General features: G+C 40.9%; 1 protein-coding gene and 1 long non-coding RNA gene across 7 annotated transcripts in view; one reads left to right on the plus strand and one right to left on the minus strand.

Moving 5' to 3' along the window:
- Positions 1–17,000, plus strand: part of LOC129719074 (segmentation protein cap'n'collar) — a 130,937-nt gene extending 113,937 nt beyond the window's left edge. For 5 of the 6 annotated variants that reach the window (XM_055670461.1, XM_055670462.1, XM_055670464.1 and 2 more), the window contains 5 exons: positions 2,191–2,362; positions 3,163–3,378; positions 9,829–9,919; positions 13,486–14,711; positions 14,777–17,000. In XM_055670461.1, the coding sequence (XP_055526436.1) occupies positions 2,191–2,362; positions 3,163–3,378; positions 9,829–9,919; positions 13,486–14,711; positions 14,777–15,115 (2,044 nt within the window). In that variant the 3' untranslated portion in view covers positions 15,116–17,000. The remainder of the gene's footprint in view (positions 1–2,190; positions 2,363–3,162; positions 3,379–9,828; positions 9,920–13,485; positions 14,712–14,776) is intronic. The other variant, XM_055670460.1, reaches the window with a different exon arrangement.
- Positions 6,040–11,072, minus strand: LOC129719075 (uncharacterized). The gene is made up of 5 exons (XR_008727122.1): positions 10,821–11,072; positions 8,451–10,745; positions 8,104–8,384; positions 7,431–7,772; positions 6,040–7,376 (listed from the first exon to the last, which is right to left on the minus strand). It is a non-coding gene; the product is annotated as an uncharacterized LOC129719075 (long non-coding RNA).
- Positions 17,001–23,025: the final 6,025 nt, after the last annotated feature.

Consider the following 23,025-nt stretch of genomic DNA (forward strand, 5'->3'; position numbering starts at 1 on the left):
TAAAAATATGAAAATAAGTATTTTCCTCTTATTTTTTAAAACTAAAATATCGGGGAAATAACGGTAAATCGACAATTGGTTTTGTGTAACCGTCCTGCACTCTTCCCTAACCGACTGTGCGGACGTAGCAGGCGCCGATATCAAACAATTATACAAAGCGGAAGCGGAATTGTTGTACATTGAACAACTAGCTTAGATCTTTCACGGAGGAACAACTACAAAATGTGTAGTCGTTCAAGTAAGTTCATGCTTATATGCAGTGTTTTAGTGTCATTCACGCATATTTTCAACAAAGTTTACTATTTTAAGTTTACCCGAATCATTATTTTTGAAAGACAAAAAAGTGATGTGTCCAAATTACTTCCCTGGGGGATTCTAAATGTGAACAGTGGTCAACACAGGTTCACTTTAAATGCTCAAACCGGAGAAAAATGAAAGATTATTGCTATTCCCATTCCTGTGAATTTTGGTGTCTTTAGCCACTAACTTTTTTTTCAGATACTTAAATGAGTTTTCTCGTAAGCATAACGTTGAAGCGACGAACCGGGCGAGCAATTACTACGCGAACTCTCACGTCAGTGTTATCGTTTTCATTGATACTGGACGCGGTCAGCATACTTTTCTACTGTGCTGAATTAAAACTACAAGAACAAAACGTTTTATACACAAAATAGAACGAAAATGCTGGTTAAAGCTCCTCTGATGATAAATTTATTAAAACATCAGAAAATGGAATTTTCATTTAAAGAAGTTTCGATTTCAACCGAATAACAATTGGTTTCATAGTCTCGAGCAAGAATATATATACCGACGATTTAAATCTCCTACCCCGCGAGACATCTATTAATTGAAATTCAACAACAATCGACTAATTATCAACGTGCAAATTGACTCCCTTTAATATCCATAATCTCATATGCTTCGGTAAAGTGTCTAATTTGACTCATTCTGCCGACCTGCAGGCTGTGATAACAGTTGCTTTTATAAACGGCTCGGCTACACAGATACGCACACCCACACACACACGCTAGAGCAAATGTGTAATTATAGGCCGCCCTCATCGTGTGTCTTTACCCGGGTACTGCCAATTTAATTGACAACAAATGCTGCAAATTACAGCCAATTAGTTCGCCATAATATCTATCTCAAAACGCCCGAACGGACGCATGTGCAAAAGTGACGGATGAATCGGGACAGGTGCTGCTGTTTGTTCTGTTGAGGAAACAATGTTTAGCGTGGGGTCTCCGCTGGCACGCAATAAGAACTGACCCTCAAAACAAATGGACCCCGTGCGTAAGTATTCCTCTAACATCACGATTTCGGTAGTTAAATTACCAGGCTGTTCGGGGACTGAACTTGACCCAGAGCCAGAAACGGTCCAGTAGGCTATGCATTTCGATGCTGTAACTAAACGGCCAAGGTTCGCTTGATTACGAAGAAGCGGACTGCTTGGTTACGTCGCGTACAATATATAGTAGGCCTCGAACTCTAAAGTAGTAGCCGGCGGCGACAAACGGCTTGACCACTTCAAGTATGGTTGCAGGGGATACGAAAAAAAGTACTGTAACTACCGTATAGTCAGTAGTTATTACGTGGTTGCGTTCATGAGAGACGCGACACTGTCAAAGAACAACTGTGACGACGCACCACAGGAAACTGTAGTAGGAAAAAATAACCATTAAAAGCACAGCCGTACTTACTCGTATGCGTTTGAAACGTTCGAGCGTTAAAAAGTACGACATGACCTTCAACGTTTGAAAATTGAAGAAAATGATATAGAATTATTTCCCTCTCTCACTCTTGTTGGTGGCTACCTTTCTTCTCCCTAGGGTGCGTCAGTTTTGTAGCTACTGTTTTGTTTCTACGCTTCACTCTATTCGCATCTCTTTCACTCCCAGCTGTCCGCCCCCTTGAGCCGAGCTCGACTCAACTCAACGAATAGGAAAAAAGCTACAGCAACCGTAGGTGTATGTGGGCGCAAATCCATAATGTCGAATTAAGAATTAATAGCGACTTATCAAAAGTCAACTGGCTAATTGCTAGTGTGTCATCCGTTCGAGTTCATTCGAACTTGGTGGGGAACTGTAATTTTAGTCCGTCCAGCCCTTTGGCTTCCGCGATATGGGTTATAATTTTCCTAATATTGGACACATTAACAGCACCGCAAACTAATTTCGATTTTCCACCGTTGATGTTGTTGCAGTCCCGTGTTCCGCTGAGCCGCGCCGTATCGGTGGAACAGCGCTGGCAGGATCTGGCCAACTTGCTCAGCTTTCCACCGGGCATGGGCGTCGGCATGGGGGTAGGCGAAATGCCCCCGGCCCATCCACATCCGCACTATCCACCGCACTATTCCTATCAGGTAAGTTGAGACGGGAGATTGAATGTACTACTCAAACGCCTTCAAGTATGTAATTGAATCCTGCAAGTATACAGTAGAGTCGTAGTTCAATAATTACCTTAGATTAAAAATTCTTTTGTGTTTTTCAACGGCTGCCTAAATTATAACCCGTATGACGTATTTACGACGGTGAACAAACACAAATCATCACGGATCAAGGATCTTCCGTTGCTTTATTGCTAACAAACCTAATTGAAGGATAACCATTTTATACGCTACCCGTGAGCTTTTTGCTAACCGTCTGAGGGAGCCTAATCTAAGCCCACGATACTGCGCGAAACTCAATTCCGGGATGGTTAGCAATCAGTAACGAGTCTTGCTGCACTTGTTCTTCTGGCCGGAACCCGGACTCCGGCTAGTACGCGTATGCAAAGCAGCAGAAGAATTCAATTAGCCCAAAATCACAAACTCCCATCATCATCGAAGTTAATTGCTTAGGTACGCAAAAATATTCGGTTGAAAATTACATACGCGAGATCCGCAACCGGGCTTTGTTTCAATTACAACTCTTGAGAGCGTTCTGGGTATAACCCATTTATCATAAATTGATTGCCAATTTTACAGCTCGTACGACGCCTCTCCGCTGCGCTGCGCCGCGTACTCTTTCGATTCTGACCTTTCTGGGTCAAACGCAAACAGAACAAAGCGGCAACGCAGTTGTGACGGGTTAAAATGTTAGCACCTCTTGCTCTCACTTCCACCCCGCGCTAGATGACGCTTATTGCTAATTGAATGTGTTTTTTTTTCCTCTCTTTGTACAGGCTACCGGTGCCATTCCCCAGCATGGTCAGTATCACACGCATGCCGCCGTCCTGCAGAACGCGTCCCTGGCGGACCTCGGTGGACCGACGCAGCCACATTACGGGCCCAATCTTGGCTCGGCCGTCGCCACCAGTATGCATCTGACGAACTCGACCTCGGAAACGGATGCCGGGGCCACCGGGTACAAGATGGATCACGAAATGATGTACTATTCGGTAAGTTCATTAGGTTCTATTTTGAAGGAACGTTTGCCAAAAATATAACTAGTTATTAAATCATGTTCAAATCATATTACTGGAAGACTAAACATGTACATATTTCAGAACTCATGTGGTGTACGGTACAATCTTGTGAAACACTTCGGAACGGTCGGAAAGCCAACCTATGAGAATTTTTGGGTTCCGGTTTGCACATCGTTGCTCCAAGGGCTGAATAATGGTTTTTTTCTTGAAAGGCCTATTAGTTACTTACTTTTTTCTTGAAAGGCCTATTAGTTACTTTCAATTTGTCATAAAAATATTCTAAATCAGTCGAACGGCTTAAAAGTTACGAATTTTTGAAAAAAAATGTCGATTTTGTGACAACCCTAATTCAAAAAGGAGTACCCTAAGTAGGTACCGAACAGAAAAATTCGGATCTAAATTTTTCAACGGCACTTTAGACAGAGCACCTTAAAATTGTCATTTTTCCAGAGACCGGAATCTGTGTGTTGTCGCTATGAAAAAATCTTTTTCCAAAGTGACGACGCCAATTGGTTTAAAAAAACACTTTTATATTGTGAGGCTATTCACAATAGTTTTAAAACATATTACAGTCAAACCTCCATGAGTCGATATCGAAGAGACGAATCGACTCATTGAATTGTTTTGGAGATGCCTGTTCTCAAGCAAATATTTCTCACAGTGTGGTAAAAGCTGTTATTTTTTTAAGTTTAATAAATCTTTAGTCAAACAGTTTCTTACTCAGGAATCTTCGGGTTTATTTTTCATAAAAAACAAATTTTCAAAACAAATTCTACGTATAGTATAGTTTTTACAAAAGTTTTCAGTAGAACAGGATACATTAAGTTCAATGTTTTATAGTAATATTTTTTTATTAAATTTGTAGCGATGTTTATAGAAATATTACATAAATATCACATTATTTGAAAGTATATCCACGGGAAAGAATTCAACTTTATAGAAATTTTCAACTTTATAGAAATGTTCAAATATTTCAACAGAAACATTTCCTGTGTTGTGCAGAACTGATTCTAAGGTCCATAAATTTATTTTCAAATCCTCCATCTTCATTTCAAAAGATGGCTCCACTGCAATTTCCATGTCGTTGCATGTGTTTGACGACGAGTTCGACAAAGTATCTTGAAGCTCCCCTTTTCCATCTTCTGTCGATTTCTCAGCAGTGACGTATTCCAGAATGTCTAAATTAGACATTAGATCGCTACAAATTACGGCTCTACCGGAAAGAGCTTATCTTCCGTCAGTGCCGCATTCTGTTGAACCCTTACTATTTCTTTTCTAACAAGTTCGGCTAATGGAATGTCATTTTCTTAATTTAGAACAAAACAATTCTGGATAGTTTCTGCCTTAACATTAACGATCCAAACCTTGTAAATCAATTTGATGTCATCCAATTAGGTAATGAATGATTTCTCCTACAAGAAGCGAAGTTTATCAAAAATTTAAAATTCGTATAGATTCATAACGGCACTGGCCTCGTGCTTACGGTCGTTAGGGTGAGAAACGATGTTGTAAGGGAGGAGGTGTAACAGTCGTTAAGAAATGATTGAAGTTCTGAATAAGAAGCTTTAAAATTTACTACTAAATTTGGTATCATTTGGAGGAGAAGCCTCACGTTTTATTGTATCCGCATCAAAGCGTACTTTTTTGGTTCGTCCTGGTTTTTCGAATAATTCACTTTTCTTTGACTTTATTATAGATTTCACTCAAATTTCAGCAGAAATAAATCGAAACAAGTTTTGTCATTGAACACTAGTTTAATACAGATTTGGTACTTTGCGATTTGACAGGTACTTTTTCAAAAGATTACCAGTTGAAAGCGGAAAATTTCCAATATCTCTTGGTAGTCTAAGACTAAGCCTTGAGCTGTTGATAAGATGTAGACCTGCTGCAAGACAGTTCAAGTCGTTTCATGCTCAGACAGAATATTTACTAAGAACGCTAGAGTTGTCAGAGAGAGAAAAAACTGTAAATGTGACGTCACACCCGGCGCAAAAATACCTTATGTTCCGTCACGTAGGGTTTTGTCATACGGTACATTTTAACTTAGTTCGAAAGAAAGTAAGCCTTCTGTTGAATGAAATGAAAAACAGGTAGAGTGTAAAACCGGGACACGACCGTCTGTCGTTGTCCCCTAAAACAAGATCATTTGTAAAGAAAGCAGGAAAGAAGTTTTTCTTCAAGACCGCGAACGGTTCTGCTAAGCAAACGTTGGCGAAACATTTGGATTCCTTGACAGAGGACCACGAACGGCTCTGTCAACATTAGGGTGCCAATCATCGTATGGAAAAAAAGTGACCAGAAAATTTCAAAAAGAAACCCTATACAAAATGTTCACCTGCTCGAAAAAACACCCTGTGCAAATTTCAGCTCAATCGGACTGAAAATGGGGTGGTGAACAGCGATTGAAGTTTGGCCTTTTTGAAAACCGAAAAATCACTAAAGTGGGGTACGTGAAATTTCGGTTTTCCAATTTTTTTTTGATGCCGTTGTTGGAGACCGAGTTTTCCTTTGCATCTCCACGACTGGGACTGAAAGAAAAGGTATGTGTCACCGTGGTAAGTGACCAAAACGAACAATGTTGCGCGCGAGGTTACCTCATAACGAAGACGAACGTTGGGCAACGTCAAACACCGTGAACTTATGTGAACGGCGTGCCCGAAGACCATCTATCGCTAGAATCATTCAAGGGTTTGAATATCTGTCAATTAGCAATCACGATTTCCCTCGAGAGAGCCAATGCACTTCGGCGGACACGGTTCTTTGAAAAGTATACATTCCATAGTCATTAGATTAATCACGATATTTATCGACCGAACGAAACCTACTCCGATTTACGGGGCGCTTATATAAAACCACACGCGAGCATTTTCCGGTTAAATGGGACCGAGGCCGAGTCTATATCTGCATCTCTACGACTGCAATGCCACCAGACGATTCCCAATATCGTGTGCATGTTTAACGAAATCCAAAAGAGGCCGGTCTAGCCTATCATCGACAAGTGCTCTTATTCTTTTTCTCTGAAGGTTTCCATTCTAAGACTTTGCTTGTCATTTTTCACGGTTTTCCAGGATCGTTAAACTGTACTTTGAGGGACATGAAATTTTTTCGCTATTTCTGTCACTTCTGCACGGCTCCAATCAAATTCTTCAATTACACAGTGCAACAAAAAATGACTTTTTTTCTGTCTACATAGATTTTTTCGTGTATTTTGATGCAAAACCAAATTTCCCCGAGTTTCAACTTAAGGGGCAACAATGGCGCCATTATGAATTTTTGAGAAATCGGAAACTTTCGTTGTTTTTTCGACGCCATTTTGTTTTAAGACTAAAAATCAAAAGTCTAAGAGTTTGTCCACATATAAGCATCTTCTTACCCATCTTTTAAAAAAAAAGTTCTTAAATCGTACAAAAACTGAGCTCAAAACGGTTATTCTACGAAAACGGTTTTGGCATGGTTTAAGTATATTTCACAAAGCAAAATAATATCGAGTATGTATGAGCATCAATGGTAATGCGCTAATATCTAAAAGTGGTAGTCAAATTATATCTTATATCGAGTAAAAAAGTGTCAGGAATCGATTGGTTGGTGTCTGATCGACATAAAATGTCAGCAACATATCAATTTTGTTCCAATTCCCCTACAATATTAAAATAGGTTCTCTCGACGTTAGATTAACTTATTTGAAATCTGTTCAATGTAATATCAAGAGTGTAAGCGATACTCAATTTGTCTATACATGATCCTCCCCCTTTTGCGGGAAAGGGGTTGCCATTGCTCAGACAGGGTTCTTCTAGTTTTCGAAGTTCTTTCATCCGCAGTTAATATTAGATGGAACTTCTTGACATGATTCCGATATTTACCGCTTCTCCGTGGTATTGGTGGTAGCTTGAGAAATTCTGATATGCTTGTCCATCTAGTCTTACTTCTCAAGTTGGCTACATATCGAATTGACACTAACGAAGATTGTCTGTCTATTAAGTAAATCATGGCTAATTATGAATTTTTATTATTATTATTTCTGTTACCATTGATTGAATTTTTTGTCATTCGTAGTTTTCTCCATAGTGAGCTGGTTCTACACCGTTCAAATTTCAATAATTTCTTCTTGAGGGCAATTTCCATTAAAGGATACATCATCACTGGTTGAAATAGTAAGCTCCCCCAATGGCTGTATCGGTTTATGAGGGACTGATCTGATAATTTTTCTGTTGTATGTTCTCCAGGGTAATTTGTATTTTTTTTAATCCTTTTATTTCATCACAAATGGCTGATCTGGGCGAAAATGTGTCTCCTTTCGATTGAATCATGTGGTGTGCATTGTCCTGCCTCTCTTGGTCATTTGGAATCGTGTCGAGGCTAATATGGGGCTGTATGGATTATTAGTAGAAAAAACGTATTATTTTAAACTTTTGCGTGTTGTTTTCATCTGCATTATTAAGAATTTCACTCAGAGTTGCCGGTTCCATTAGTTCAAGAGCTTAATTAATTTTATTCGTATGAATTGTTGGGTACGGAGATAAAATGAAGCCTATATTATGGGAAGCAGATTCCCTTAATGTATAGAAACTGTATTGCATCGTGAAGGATTGAATCGATCACCTGCAGGTCTCAAATCTATCCGTCAATCGGGGCACAATTCGTTTTTTTTTCGTCTGCAATTGAACGTTTTGATGAAGTTTAATTTTCATTATTACAAACCTCAGGAGAATTTCCGTTTGATTAGTTGAAAATGTTGATAGTTTTTAGCCGGTCAATCACTGCATTAACTGTAGAATAGTCGACGTTATCTACGTTGAAGGGGTATATTCTGCACACACGAAAGCCGTTTGTGATACCTACTACCTTGTCGGATCTCTTTTTTCACTGCGTTCTCCAATACAGGACCGAATTCTCTTATCATGAAAATCTCTCCAGGATGATCAAACTATCCTCAACTGTAACATAAATCTGCTTCTTCTGTAACCACATGAGAGAAATGACTGCCAACAAAAAATACAACAGGGAGATGAACTCTATGCTTGATCAAAAACGGGTAAAATATTTACTTGATGTATTCTCTGGAACTGGGAGTAGTCATCCAACCACACTCACTTAGGCCTAATCAGCATGAAAAGGGAAAAGCTTCGGAAGATCCACGCTGCACAATTACTTCGCGGATCTTGTCACCACCATTAAACACGCGGTTTGGGTCGGACATATTATGTTTTATTCCCTCGCGGGCCATCCACCACGAGGAAACATGGTTGAACCATTTCCTTACATCACCCTTGGTAACTCTTGCACTATCGTAACCCATTCTGGGGTACGGAGGGATAGTTGTAGATAACTGGCCATGAGAGACGTAAACCATTTCTTGCCTAGAGTGAATAACTTTGAAGACAGGATTTTGTATATTTTACATGGGTTTAGGTTTACCTGGAAGATTATTTTTAAATGGAGTATGACGAGGGCTAGTAGATGGAAATTCTTCAACTTTTAAAAATCAAAGAACATAAAAACGTCGATGAGCTAGGTTAGAATCTTTTCTTCTTTCTACTTAGACAGTACAGTTCTATGACCCCGTTTTGTGGTTTTATGCCACTTATCGCACTTCTCACTCAAGCGGTACGTTGACGTTTTTTTCCACAAAGCAGTACAATTCCAACAAAATTTCAAGTACAATTCTGTCCAAGTACAATTCTGTCGTGAGAAACAAATATTTATGAATTACGAACAGTAATTCAAACGTACATGGACATCATTATGACCTGTCTATATAAAGGTTTTGATACCTTTTTAGAGTAAGATTCATATAAAAAATCAGTCCTAAGTAACGGACTTGATCAGATCAATATAAGACTACATCGTTCATCTTGGCTGGTTCAAGTTTATTCGAGACTCTAGCTTTTGTGGACATAGAATTAATTCTTTTGTTGATGCACTGGGTGAAATTCTCGGTGCTCATTCAGAAACTACGATAGGCACAAAATCGATAAGTGAGAATGAAGTCAATGCCATAAAATTTCAAATAATTATTTTTTGTATATGAAACGAGTGAAATTCAATATAATATTTTCGATAAATAGTCGAAAATTTCTAAACTTGGATTTGGAGATATACTTATTAGATTGACGCGTGAGTTTTATAAATGAATCATGATCGTAAACAAAGCGAAAGTTCAAATTCAAACTCGATTATGCCACGTCCGCACCATGATTCATCAAATGACCGTGTTTATATTATTACGTAGATCGTTCTTATTCTACAACATGGTAAATATTAGCGATATAAAATACATGGGTTCAGCCGAAAAAGAAGAGAAGGTACAAAGCGGTACCACGTGACAACTCATACGTACCGCCAATCTACGAATCATACACTAAACTCAAACCATCAAGAGCGAAATAGTAATGAACGTACTTCCCTCTGTTCGACTCTTTCCAGAATGCATCATCAGAGATGAATCACACCGATGGCTTCCTCAACTCGATCCTGGACGACGATCTTCAGTTGATGGACATTGCCGTGAACGAAGGTAAGTGATAGCCAAGTTGTGGCGAGTGAATTTTACTCTCTACCTGTTGATTGTAAGCCGAAAAAAGTGACATTTATAGCGAAGCCTACTACTGTGTTGATTGCCACGTTAGTATTCGAACGCGCGATTGCGAAGTTGACGTCTTATCAGTAATCAACTCTGCTTCACTCTCTCTCGTTCTCACATTCACTCTCGCACACATACTCCGTTGGTGCGATACCGGAGACGAACGGTTGAAGTTTATATGCGATGTCAGCACGAAATACCACCAGCTCACGAGCTCCCGCTTGGTGTTGTAATTGGACTAATAAATTGAAAGCTGGTGGGAATTGTGAATATGCGAGAGCACAGTCGAATCTACTGCGCTTGCTTTTGTGGCCTTGTGAGAGTGCAGTGGCCAAATCCGATTGTGACGGCCCGGTCGGGCTAATCGGTCGAAGAAAGCAACCAACGAACCTGGCGGATAGAATAAATCGTGTCCATGTGTTGGTCACTTTTTTGCTTGCGGTGTAGTCAGTCACACTCGCCACGATAGACGACGATAGACGAAGTGTACAAACGCTGCCTCGCGGAATCGAAATGTTGCTTTTTTTCGGGTAGATTTGGTTACACTGTGTTTACTATTTTTAAATGCTTAGTCATGTCGTCGCGATATGTGTGCGATCCGTAGAGACCGAATTTATTTTCATTTTTTCCTCCGACACGTAGTTTAATTGTACTTTTTTTCCGCTCTCTGTGTTTTTCTCCTTTCCTTTTCGAATAGAATTAATTTTCGTGCTATCTGCTTTTCGATCGATTTGCTGTATGGTTCCACCGCGCGCGCATTCTCCAGTTGAAAGAGGAAAATTTGTTTAGCTATAATTATTTAAAAGATTCTAACCGTCGATTTTGGGGTGCTTACCGTGCAGACCGTGGAACCCGAAGTGGCCGAATTCACCGATAATTGGTTTAAACCTTGTGTACACAGCGTTTCAGCCCGCAGGAAAAGTGAAAACTATTTTCGGCCCCCCTCGTTGTGTTAAAGCGCGCTTAGCGAGAATTGAGGAATTAAAGTGGAATTTCATCGCTTGAATAAGCGCACATCATCAGCCCCCTCGTGTGCCCCACACTCTGTTCGACTGTCACCGTGGACTACGTGATCGTTTAATTGTCATTTCTCATCGCTCGCGGGGAAAATAAGACTGATAGCGAAAAAAACACGGCTGCCTTGGATGTGCGTACCTAATAGCGAGCTTGGTGATAAGATAAGACCGAGAGGGCTTTCTGCGAATTTGTTCGATAAGAGTTGGATGTTTGTTGGTGTGTTAGTGGCTGGTTTTGCATGTTGGCCAGCGAACAGAATTGCGACCAACGTTCAAGGTTTTTTGTCTGCAGTAGTTCTTCCCCGAGTGCGCCGCCTAATGATTCAGCAACCAGTCTAACTGATGACCGCACAGAATTCGGGAGGCTCGGTTGATTTTTCTAGCTGCATCATTGAAAGCAAGCAAGCAAGCAGAGGAGATCGCCTATCGTCAGGGTTTCGGGGCTTGGCCTTATCTTCTTCTGAAGTGCTCGACGAATGCAAGTCACTTCTGTTTACTACTCGAATCTAACGGAAAGTGAACGCGAAACGAAGTTCTCGGGAAGATTGTGTAGTGTCATGGTAACCGTAAACAGAAACTAGAGCAAAAGTGCTGCGTCTTCAAAAGTTATCTTGAAATCTTGCTGTCTGTAGCACGAGTTTTGTGTCCATTGACGGTGGAGTTATTTCAAGACTGAGAGAGAGGAGAGAAAATCCATCAACGATGTTGTCATCCTACACGTGTCTAGGTAATGATCCCGTGCGGGATTATAAGCATTAAAATTGTACAATACAAGCGTGTTGATTTAAGTGCGGTTACTCAAGAATTGACTTGCACTTCTATTTTGGTACCTAAATATTTCACGTTTCATGTCTTATCAATCTGTGCACCGGAACTCGTGCTGTAATACTGCTCTGTTTCGGTTATCATCGAGCGATAAAATAGAAATGCGTCTTTGTTAGACAAAACGTGTATTTCAATTAGTTGTTTAAAACTGTTGAATTTAGTTTGAAAAATAATTTAGCAAATTCTAAATATCATTTTGCACTTTGGCTTTGACGAAATCATTAGTCAGCACGATAACTTACCATTATCTTAGCAAGCTATTTTTTACTTCATTTTATCTATAAAACGTGTGCTATTTAGGTTCCTTCGTTCTACCATTGAACAAAAAAAAATGCCTACTTTGATTTGCGGTTATCAGCTGTGGTGAGGAAAAACGCACGTCATAACATCACCTGTTTCGCCTGTTTTTGTTTGTTTGACGAATCATGCGGGGTGTTGTAAAATCTACTTTTGCGAAGTTGTCGGAATTTCAACTCGGAATCGCATAATTCGTCTAAGTTTATCAAGTTGACTCTCAACATTTTTGTGTATATATTCTACATTACCTTACCAAACCTATTAGTATTTATTCTACAATACAAGGCAAATAAAATTAAGTTTTAACTTAGTTGCGGTCCTGTTAGACAATGTTACGCGCTGATTTATCTGCGGAAAGCAGTGCCTGACATCTGATAGCTTTTGTCTCAGAGCAACAGTCTCCTGTCTGGTGGTTAACAAATAAAATTATTTTATTATTGAGAAAGATTCCATTTCAGCAAAACTAAATTAACTAATATTTTTATTTGGCTTTCTCTGAGCTGAACCTGAAAGGATATGATGTAAAAAGACGCGAAATAAACTGAACTCTGTGACTGTACCTGGAACTTGCGTCCATCAATTCTAGAATGAGAATCCGTCGGATTCGAAAGCTTTTACTTCAAAGGATTCTCAGAATTGAAAACGCCTGGACGAACATATTAGTTCCGTATAGATTCCCTAGGATTCTTCACGAATGCTGATCGTCCTCAATAAGGAATCCTAAAGACTGCCCTGTCTATGGGACTAGGATTCTTGAAACCTTTCTTCCAAACCAATTTACTAGGCATCATCCTGAATCCGGGAATACCGAGCGTATTAGGATCTTTCCAGAAGCCGGAAGTCGCCATTTTGAAATCCAGCATAGCGTCATCCCTAGGCGTCATCCCGTATCCTGGACACCCTCGATTTCAATGTGGGAAGTCCTAAAAAATTTATGCGATAATGTGTTCGTCCACGCGTTTCCAACTGTGAGAATTCTTTGAAGAAAAAGCTTTCGAATCTGACGGATTCTCATCACACGATTCTTATTCAAGAATTTTGCTCCCATAGGCAGAGTAGTCTAGAGGATACTATTTTCAGGATGCTTCATCGAAAACGCTCTTGATTTCAATGTGAGGAATCCTAGGGAATCTATGCGAAACTTATGTGTTCTAGAAGCTTGAAGTTCGGTTTTGTAGAACAATAAGCGTAAAGAAAGTGAGAAGTGACTCACTTTCAATAATGATATTGCTAATAATAGAAGTACAGAATTCAGCAGACATCCGTACAATATCACAAGATTGATTTTTTTTATTTTGTTTGTTTTTTGTTTTCAAACCAGCTAAAACTTACTTTTCGTCCTTTTCTCAACCTCCCCCACAGGAATGTACACCATGCGCATGCTGGAACATAACACCACCAGCAGCAACTCGTCCGTACTGGGAGGAAGCGCTACCGGTGGTGCCATCGGAGGAGGACCTTCGGGAGCTGCCGGTGGTCTCGGTAATTCCGCCCATCTGGGTGGTCTAATGTCTAGCGCTGCTGCAGCTGCCTCAGCTGCTGCCGCCGCCGGTGCCATGCAAACTTCAGCCCACGGTCACGGTCCCAACGGAGCGGCCGGGGGAACGACTTCCGGTGATCGACTGGATGCGTCTAGTGACAGTGCTGTGTCGTCGATGGGATCCGAGCGGGTTCCTTCGCTATCCGATGGTGAATGGGGTGACGGAGGCAGTGATTCTGCCCAAGAATACCACAACAAATACGGAGGACCATTCGATTACAGTTACAACAGCAGCAGCCGCTTGGGTGACGGAACCCGACAGCCTCCGGTAGCGCAGAAAAAACATCACATGTTCGCCAAGCGTTACTTCCAAGAGCAGAATACCACAATTCCGGCGCTGGCGCCATCGAACAATGCTTCCTCCGCTGCAGCCGCCGGAGTCGATCATCAGTTGAATGCCACCATACCCATCAAGTTCGAGTACGACTACATGAGTCCAGCCTCGCTTAGCCATCTCGAAGGAGCCGTCGGACCGATAACAAAGCAAGAAGATCAAACCAGTGCACACAATCCGCTGTCCTCAGTTGACATGAAATATCCGTACTCGCTGGACTACTCTCGCCAGAATCCGTCGCTGGGTTCCGCCGCTCGTAGTCTTCACCACGACGTGATTCATCATAATCACACGTACACGTTACCACACAATAATGGCGCCAATCCAAAGCCACAGACCCGTGACAAGCGGATTCGCAAGAGTGACGAGGAGCATCTGACGCGGGACGAAAAGCGAGCCCGAAACTTGCAGATTCCAATTCCGGTGCACGATATTATCAACCTACCGATGGATGAGTTTAACGAGCGTCTGTCCAAGTACGACCTCAACGAGCAACAGTTGTCGCTGATCCGGGACATTCGTCGTCGTGGCAAAAATAAGGTTGCCGCTCAAAATTGTCGCAAACGCAAGCTGGATCAGATTGTATCGTTGGCCGATGAAGTGAAAGAAATGAAAATGCGTAAGGAGCGCCTCTTGCATGACCGCGAGACAGTTCTTGCCGAACGAAAACGGATACGGGATAAATTTGCCACCCTGCATCGTCACGTTTTTCAGGTATGTTATCTTTTACTCCACCTTTCGTGAGCAGTGAACATCAACGATTTACTTTCTTATTACAGCATCTTCGTGATGGTGACGGCAATCCTTACTCACCCGAGCACTACAGCTTACAGCAGAGTGCCGACGGTTCGGTGGTGCTTGTGCCACGCCGTATGGACCGGCAGCAGCAGGAATTAGCCGCCGGTAGTAGCCATCACCAGCAGCAGCAGCAGTTAGGAGGCATGTCCTCGGCCGCCGCTGCCGCTGGTGGAAATGGTTTAATGCACTCTCATCATCTCCACCACCATCTTCAGCATCAGGCGCCGCATCACGGCGGTAGCAGCGGCCCACAAACACACGGCAATGGAACATCCGCCAGCAATTCCAGTGCCAGTCACCAGCACCGTCCAAAGGAGTGAGACCGGCCACACCACTATCACTGCTACTACCAACAGCAGTGTAGGCATCATCAATACTATCACCATCATCAGTGGCCGGCGCTATTTTACTAAACCCCGTACAACAGTAATGCTATCGTATCTGTCCGTAACGGAAGTAGAAGACACAAGCAACACAATGACGGGGGAGGGCTACAGTGAGCCCACGGACATATACACATATGAACATATACACATATGAACATTCACATACACACACAAACACGAAAGTACCTCAGGAATTTAATGAAAAATTTAGGATGCCCCTCAAAAGCTTATATTATCATTGTTCCCTCCCACGTTTCATATACTTTTCTTCGCGTGTGCAATGTTGAAAAATACTGAGCTGAGCTTGAATGGAGCGAAGGGACATCCAAATTTCCGTTCATAGCCATTAGTTCCCTTTTCGATAGAGTGGTGGTACGTAGTAGAATTCGCAAACAGCTCAGAGATAGTGAGGGCTGCTGAGGATGCTTGGTGAGAATGTGAGCGTCAGGCCCACAGGTCTTTTGGTTTCAGTTCTCGAGTGAAGGAAAAATTCGTTGCTAATTGCGCTCATATTGAGCGCTTTAGGTCGAATTATGTCAGTTCACTACACAGCGATGTAAACATTCTTCCCACTTACTACAAGAGTACGCTCCAGCAGACGGAACAGAACAGAGAAACAGTCCAAATACAAAACAAAAAACAATAGATAGGAGAGCGCACGCACAGAAATTTCACACACATTCCGATTGTTCAAAATTCTTTTTTGATCAAAGTGATTTATATTGCGACTATTTCGTTCGTTTTTTTTTTTTCTTAATTTCTTGTCTCGGTTAAGGTTTGTGGATTTGTATGAAATAAAAACGGGAAATTGGAAAATCTAGTTGTCTACACATGAGAGGGTGAAAAGTCAAAATTGATAACATGAAGATTCGGAGTGTTTACACGTGTGAATTGCTTGCAATATGAGACAAAAAACAATTGTGACTAGCGTTTCATTAGGATTTTATAACAAACACACACACACACAGAGAACACGGCTGGAACATGTTTCCACGTTGAGAGTGCGAAGCGTTGTACGCTTCAAACCAAGCGAAAATCGGTGGAGAAATCTCGCGGCCGCCCGCAGGCGGTATTGGAAAACTGTTAAGGAACGGTACAAAAAGTACGAAAAAAAAAACTGTTTGTGATGAATATTATGATAATTATTTAATAATATTTTGTACATAGACTGTAATAATGTACGTAAGAATGGAAAATGAGATAAATTTAAAAAAAAAAAAATAAAAATTTTCAGCACTTTGGATTTAAGCAAGTGGTGGTTGAATTTAGAATTTAGCTCTGAAAGCTAAAACTAATAGCGAGCAGATACATTATAGTGATGCTTTTTTCCTTAGAAGTAAGGCGCACCAAGCCGAGCGACGACCAGGTGGAAAATACTTAGATTTTTTTTCCTCAACCTCAAATGAAGCGTAAAACTAATTGCTTGAAATTAGAGATACTTTGCGTGGTATGCATTTATTCTTCGCGCCGAAGAAGGAAGCTAATGCATCGTTGTTTAATTCTATAACTATTCTATTGGTTGGTCTGTTGTGCCTGTGGTTGAACTAATCCTTTTTTACTTTTTTTTTGTCTTTGTCTGCAACCGACGCGGATTATGGCTTATTGCGATGTGGACATAATAAACGCGTATGGCTAGTTTTAACAGTATATTTCGGCTGGTTAGGAAACAAACAAAAAAACGAGAGAAAAAAACAAACATCGGAATCAAACCTAAACTATTTATGCGAAAGCATAAGCGATAATCGTAAGGCGCAATATGAAGATTGCTATTGTTGTGTAAATATATATATTATACAGAAATAAACCTTTGAAAATCTAATGTCGGTTATGTTGAAGTAATTGACTTGTGAGTGAACATAGTAAAAAAAAATTTTCACGTTCTCCAGTGTCAAATTTAAAACTGCTATTTTAAAAGAAGTGAAACTTGTGCTGATGAACATGAAGACGATCCAAGTAAGCGTTTGCTACTAAATGTGTTCCAAGAGAGTTTAAATGTTTTATCGCCGGTAAAGATAATTCAAGTTTATTGCTCGTGATGCCTGCTGTGTGGTTAACTAATTCGAGTATTTTTGTTGCGTTATCCCTAGTGAATGCAGTAATTGCGTATTAGCTAACTTCGGTACAGTAACATCAGGTTATCATCTCTTCGCCGAAGAAGGTAAGCATCACAAATTTTAATCAAAAGTGTTTGTTTCACAAATAACCTGCCCTGAAAAACCAGACTACTGTGATTAAATGCAGACTGGAGCATGATGTTTGATGACATTTATAAATCCGGTTTCTGATAACTTTTCAAAACAGTAGATAACGTTCGCAGTATCCTCCCCCTCCGGAACCAGGACGACGCTTAGAAACCGAAAATCGAAGTTCGGCATCATTTCCAACTCCAAATGACGGGTTTTGGATAAATAAAATTTAAGAAAACTCAAATATTTTGTTATTCTGGGACCAAGGTCACGCATAGGAACCGTCAATCGATTTTCGACGACATTTTACATTTTTCAAAAAAGCCATGAAAACTGATCATATATCTTGCAATTTGAGTATTAGCGGTTTTGAGTCCAATTTGGGATCATTTTCTATTTTGGCCTGAAAAAGACTTTAGAAGCACTTTTCAACGATAGCTTAGGATAATTTTCTTTTTTGGCTTTTCCTGGTCTCTAGTAGCACTTCCGGCGATTCTAAACGGTTTTTGGAAAACAGCCATAATTAACCAATATGCGTATTTTCGAAATTGGGATGTTGTCCAGAGACTTGAAAATGACCCCTAGAGGAAGAGAACCAAAAATGACCGAACACCACCCAATGTGGGTATTTCCTAAATTGAAACGTGCCCAGAGACCGGTAATCATCTCCAGACACCACGGATTAAGAATGATGTCTAGAGACTGGGAATCATGTTCACACGCCATTTTGAAATTCAAGGTGATGACTTCCGGTTCGTCTGTTGTCGGTTGAAGTCTCTGAGCAACATTCTGATTGCGAAAGTAACCATATTTGGGGATATTTGGTCTAATATAGCTGTTTTCCGGAAACCTGAAGCGATCACCTTTAACTTCAAAATGGTGTTTGGAGGCAATTTTCGGTCTCTGGGCATCATCCCGATTCCGGATATACACATTTTTGATGGTATTCGGCCAATTTTGGTTCTCTTCCAGAAACCGGAAGTCGCTTTTGGAGTTACAAATGGCCTCTGTAGTCTTTTTCAGGTCTCTGGACATCGTCCTGAATACGAAACTACCTATATGAGGTAATTTTTGGTCAATTATGGTTGGTTTCTGAAAACCAGAAGTCAGCATCTGAAATTTCAATATGGCGTCGAGTTATTCTACTGTCTCTGGGCATCATCCTGAATCCGGAAATACCCATATCCGATGGTATTCTGCCAATTTTGATTCTCTTCCACATACCGGAAGTCGCCAATTTGAAATCTAAAATGACGTCGTGGGTCGTTTTCCAGTTTCCAGATATCATTCTGGTTCTAAAAATACCCTTATTGGATGGCATGTGACGTTGTATTATTTAATTGTTTCTATGGCCACTAAAATCCCTGGTGGAATCTGTTCCGGAAGTACCATTTTGGGGGCATATCACCGTAACATCTAAAACCCTAAAAATGGTCTGCGAAAGTAGTTTTTTGAACTTTCAACCAATAATTGTAAGATTTTGTTCAAATATTCATGAAATTCCTCAGTTTCGGAACATATCCCCGAAAAACCGGATTTTCGCCATTGGGAAAGTTCTTCCGGGGTACCGTTGACACTGATGTCAAAGTAGATAGGTTACTGAATCTTTAGGTGCTAAAAGTATCGAAATCGGATAAAAATTGTCAAAGTTGCAAGAATTTCAATTTGGGGGTAAAAAACTTAATGTTATCCAAAGTTGCGTTTTAATGAGCTGTCACTGATGTCACAGATTTTTACCGCTATTGATTGCAGTGAACTATGAAATTTCGTCTAGTGTAACCTAATAACGTACCCGGGTACCCCGTCGAGCACATAACGGTTAGGCATTGTCACAAGATAGAACGCAGCCGTATATTGACGAGCTTGAAATGAACTGACCACGATTCTGAGGAGAAAGAAACGCCTGCATAATGACATAAATGGTGGAGAGCTGGAGCAACTGCAAGTTTTACAAGGTAAACCAATCTCATAAGGGCTACTTGACTGGCATAATGGCACTTGACTTCAGAATTTGGGAGAAAGAGAGACTTCCGGAGGAATGGATGGAAGAAGTTGTATGTCTACAAAGTTCTTTCTCAAATTCTACGCCACCGTCATTTTCCTCTAGCAAAAGGATTCGTAGAGCAATACCAAGCGGGCTTCACACAAGCACGCGCTACCTCGCATCAAATGTTCACTCTCTGGCAGACCCTTCAGAACAGGAACAGGGGTGGAGTACAGCGTTTCCATACATCACGTTTTCGTGGACTTCAAGGCACCGTATGATACAGTCGATCGAAACCAGTTATGGCAAATAATGCACGACTGCGTTTTTTCGGATAAACTGACACGACTTATCAAGGGTACCTTGTATCCAGTGATATGTTACGTGTGTGTATTGGGGACACTCTTGAATTCCTCTGAAGTGCACAGAGGGTTGAGAGTCTCAACTTGAGACAAGAAGATGGACTACCCTGCACGTTGTTCAACATTGCTCTTGAGGGTGTAATCTGGCAAGCGGGTATCGAAACGAGAGGCACGATTTTCAGCAAAGGCAGCCAACTCATAGGTTTCGCAGGCAACCCCGAAGTTATTACCAGAAACTTTGTGACGGTGGAGACAATCTATATCAGACTAAATCTAGAGGCTAGGAGAGTTGCATTAGAAATTACTGCGTTGAAAACCAAGAATATTGAAGAGAGAGAGAGACTCGGGAGATAATACCACAAGTCATGGGCGTAGCCAGAATTTCAAATAGGGGGGGGGGTGGTAAGGTCTTTAAAATAGGGGGGGGGACAAGTAAAAAAATAGTATTTTGAAAAATAGAAATAAATACTAGTGTTTAGTGATTGTTACATAAAGGCCAGGGTTGATATTTGTTGACACTCTTGAGTGAAAGTGAAAAAAAGCATCCATAAACGTTATTTTTTAAAATCCTGTCAGAGTTCTCCCTTCCCGCTTTTTGCATGGAAGTGAACTGTCAAAACACCTCATTATATTTCATGCGATGGAAGCAAGACAACAAAATCAGTTTATCAGTTAACGAAGATTGTCAAGGCATCGGTCAGTGTCAGTGAAAAAGTGTTTCGGTGAGGTTTGTTTTGGTTGAGTGGACTGTTTGTTTTTCTTTTTCGCTTTGAAGTGAAGATCATTTGGTTGGATTTGACGTCAAATTTCATTCCGTAACCGTGAACGATGCGCGTGATCCATTTCATCTGAGTATAACAGCACGTTACTAGGACGAAAATCTAGTGTATCTGAAAGAGTGCTGCGATATTTGGAAGTGAAAATAGAAAATGATTAGCTGTAATTTTCGAAGAACTTTGCTGGGGAAAATGACTTTTATCAGCACTGATAAAAGCAACTAGTGAAAAATTGTCCTTCACATCAGAGTGAAAAATTTGTTTATTCTTTGTCCAACCTCGAATATAAATAGATGTTCTTTAGTAAAAACTCATAAGGTCATTTAAACCTTTGGACATATCATTTCGGCGACGAGGTTCTCAAGAATCCACGAACATGGCAGAAGATAGAATTGATCAGCAGCCGCAACCGGGAATTCCAGATATGATTCTCAAGATGGCCCAACTTTTACAGCAGATGGCGGCCCAGCAGCAGCAGCCTCAGTATCAAACCCCGGAGCAGATTTTGGAGTCCCTCTCACCGATCATCACCGAGTTTACCGTCGATGAAGAAAACAAAGTTACGTTCGGACGCTGGTTTAACCGCCAACAGGACCACTTCGAGAACGATGCAGGCCAGCTGAATGATGCGGCGGAGGTACGTCTACTTCTCCAAAAGCTGGACACTATTCGCATAGCCGCTATCTCAACTACATTCTGCCAAAACTTCCCAAGGACGTGAAGTTTGAAGACACAGTCAAGACTCTCAATAAAATCTTTGGACATCAGACGTCAACGTTTCGGAAGCAGTTCATGTGTCTGCAGTTAGTGAAATGCGCATCCGAGGATATTGGTGCTTATTACGGGAGTCACTTCACGGTAAAATATATTTCACTCTCACGCTTACTTCACTTTTTTAGACCTATTCCCGATTCCACCTCAAGTGAGGTGACAAAAACCACCTCCGTAAAGTGAGATTGACAGTGAAGTGAAATAGAGAATAGGACAAGTGAAATGAGCGAGTTTCCCAGCTCAAAAATTTCAAGTCCCGGAAAGTCGATTGAGCTGAAATTTTGTATGAGGACATTTTTCGACAAGAGGAAACTTTTGAGCCCAACCACTAAACGAAATTCGAAGGTAAATTTTTCCCTTACGTTCTACCGGCCGCAGCTCAAAAATTTGCAAGCCCCAGAAAGTCGATTTTTTTTCAAGGAAAAAAAAAAGATTAGCCTTGTTACTGGAAAGTAAATCCCATATATATTATCACTAGATTACAAATCAATCGATTTTTAAACTTCCCTATCTTCGTGAAATCATTTCACCGTTCAAAATGGTCGTGAAATAATTCCACGCGAAACGTCGCTTCTTCCGTTCTCACTTCACTGATATGACACTCATAATAACCCAGATTCCGCGGCAGATGTCACTTTGCGACGTTTTTCTCACTTGAATGAGTCCGGTAATTGGATTTTGTTCACTTCACTCTAATTTCACCGTGAAGTGACTCCCGTAATAAGCACCATTATCAGCTACGGCGGCAACGTCAATCGAGCCTGTGAAGATTCTCAGTTCCAGAACCTAACACCGGATCATTTCAAGCGCCTCATTGTCGTCAGCGGATTTAAAGCCACAAAATATGCGGATGTCCGGGCCAGACTACTTTTCTTGTTAGAGAATGTCCAATTGTTAATTGATGAGTATCAACGCCTTGTAAACTTAAAGGAAGACGCCACGATCATCGAGCAACAAAGCAGCGGCTCGAAATCACAAGTTAACGCCGTCAGGGACAGGAACAGTGCACCGTATCAGCGAAATTCTTCGAAGCAAGAATGTAAGAAACCGAAGACACCATGGTGCTTATTACGGGAGTCACTTCACGGTGAAATCAGAGTGGAGTGAACAAAATCCTATTACGGGACTCACGTAAGTGAGAAAAACGTCGCAAAGTGACATCTGCCGCGGAATCTAGGTTATTATGAGTGTCATATCTGTGAAGTGAGAACGGAAAAAGCGACGTTTCGCGTGGAATTATTTCACGACCATTTTGAACGGTGAAATGATTCTACGAAGATGCCATAAGTTTTAAAGTTGATTGATTTGTGATCTAATGGTAAATATTGGATTTATTCTTCAGTAACGAAACGAATCAGAATTTGATCCGTGCCTTAAAGCGGTCAAATTTTCATTTTTTTGTCCGATGAAAAAAATGCAAACTAGTTTAGGAAATTTTCGATCCCGAAAAAAACATTTTTTTTTATGCCGAATGTCTTAGAAATGCAGAACACGTCAAGATCTGGTGTTATCTAAAGAAACGACCTTCTGGTACTTAGAAATTTTTGAGCTGGGAAACAATCTCATTTCACTTGTCCAATTCTCAATTTCACTTCACTGTTAATCTCACTCCACGGAGGTGATTTTTGTCACCTCACTTGAGGTGGAATCGGGAATAGGTCTAAAAAAGTGAAGTGAGCGTGAGAGTGAAATATATTTAACCGTGGAGTGACTCCCGTAATAAGCACCAATGTTGGCAATGCGGTTAAACGCATTTTGAGAAGGA

This window comes from Wyeomyia smithii, chromosome 1 (assembly GCF_029784165.1).
Source record: "Wyeomyia smithii strain HCP4-BCI-WySm-NY-G18 chromosome 1, ASM2978416v1, whole genome shotgun sequence".
Lineage (NCBI taxonomy): Eukaryota > Metazoa > Arthropoda > Insecta > Diptera > Culicidae > Wyeomyia > Wyeomyia smithii.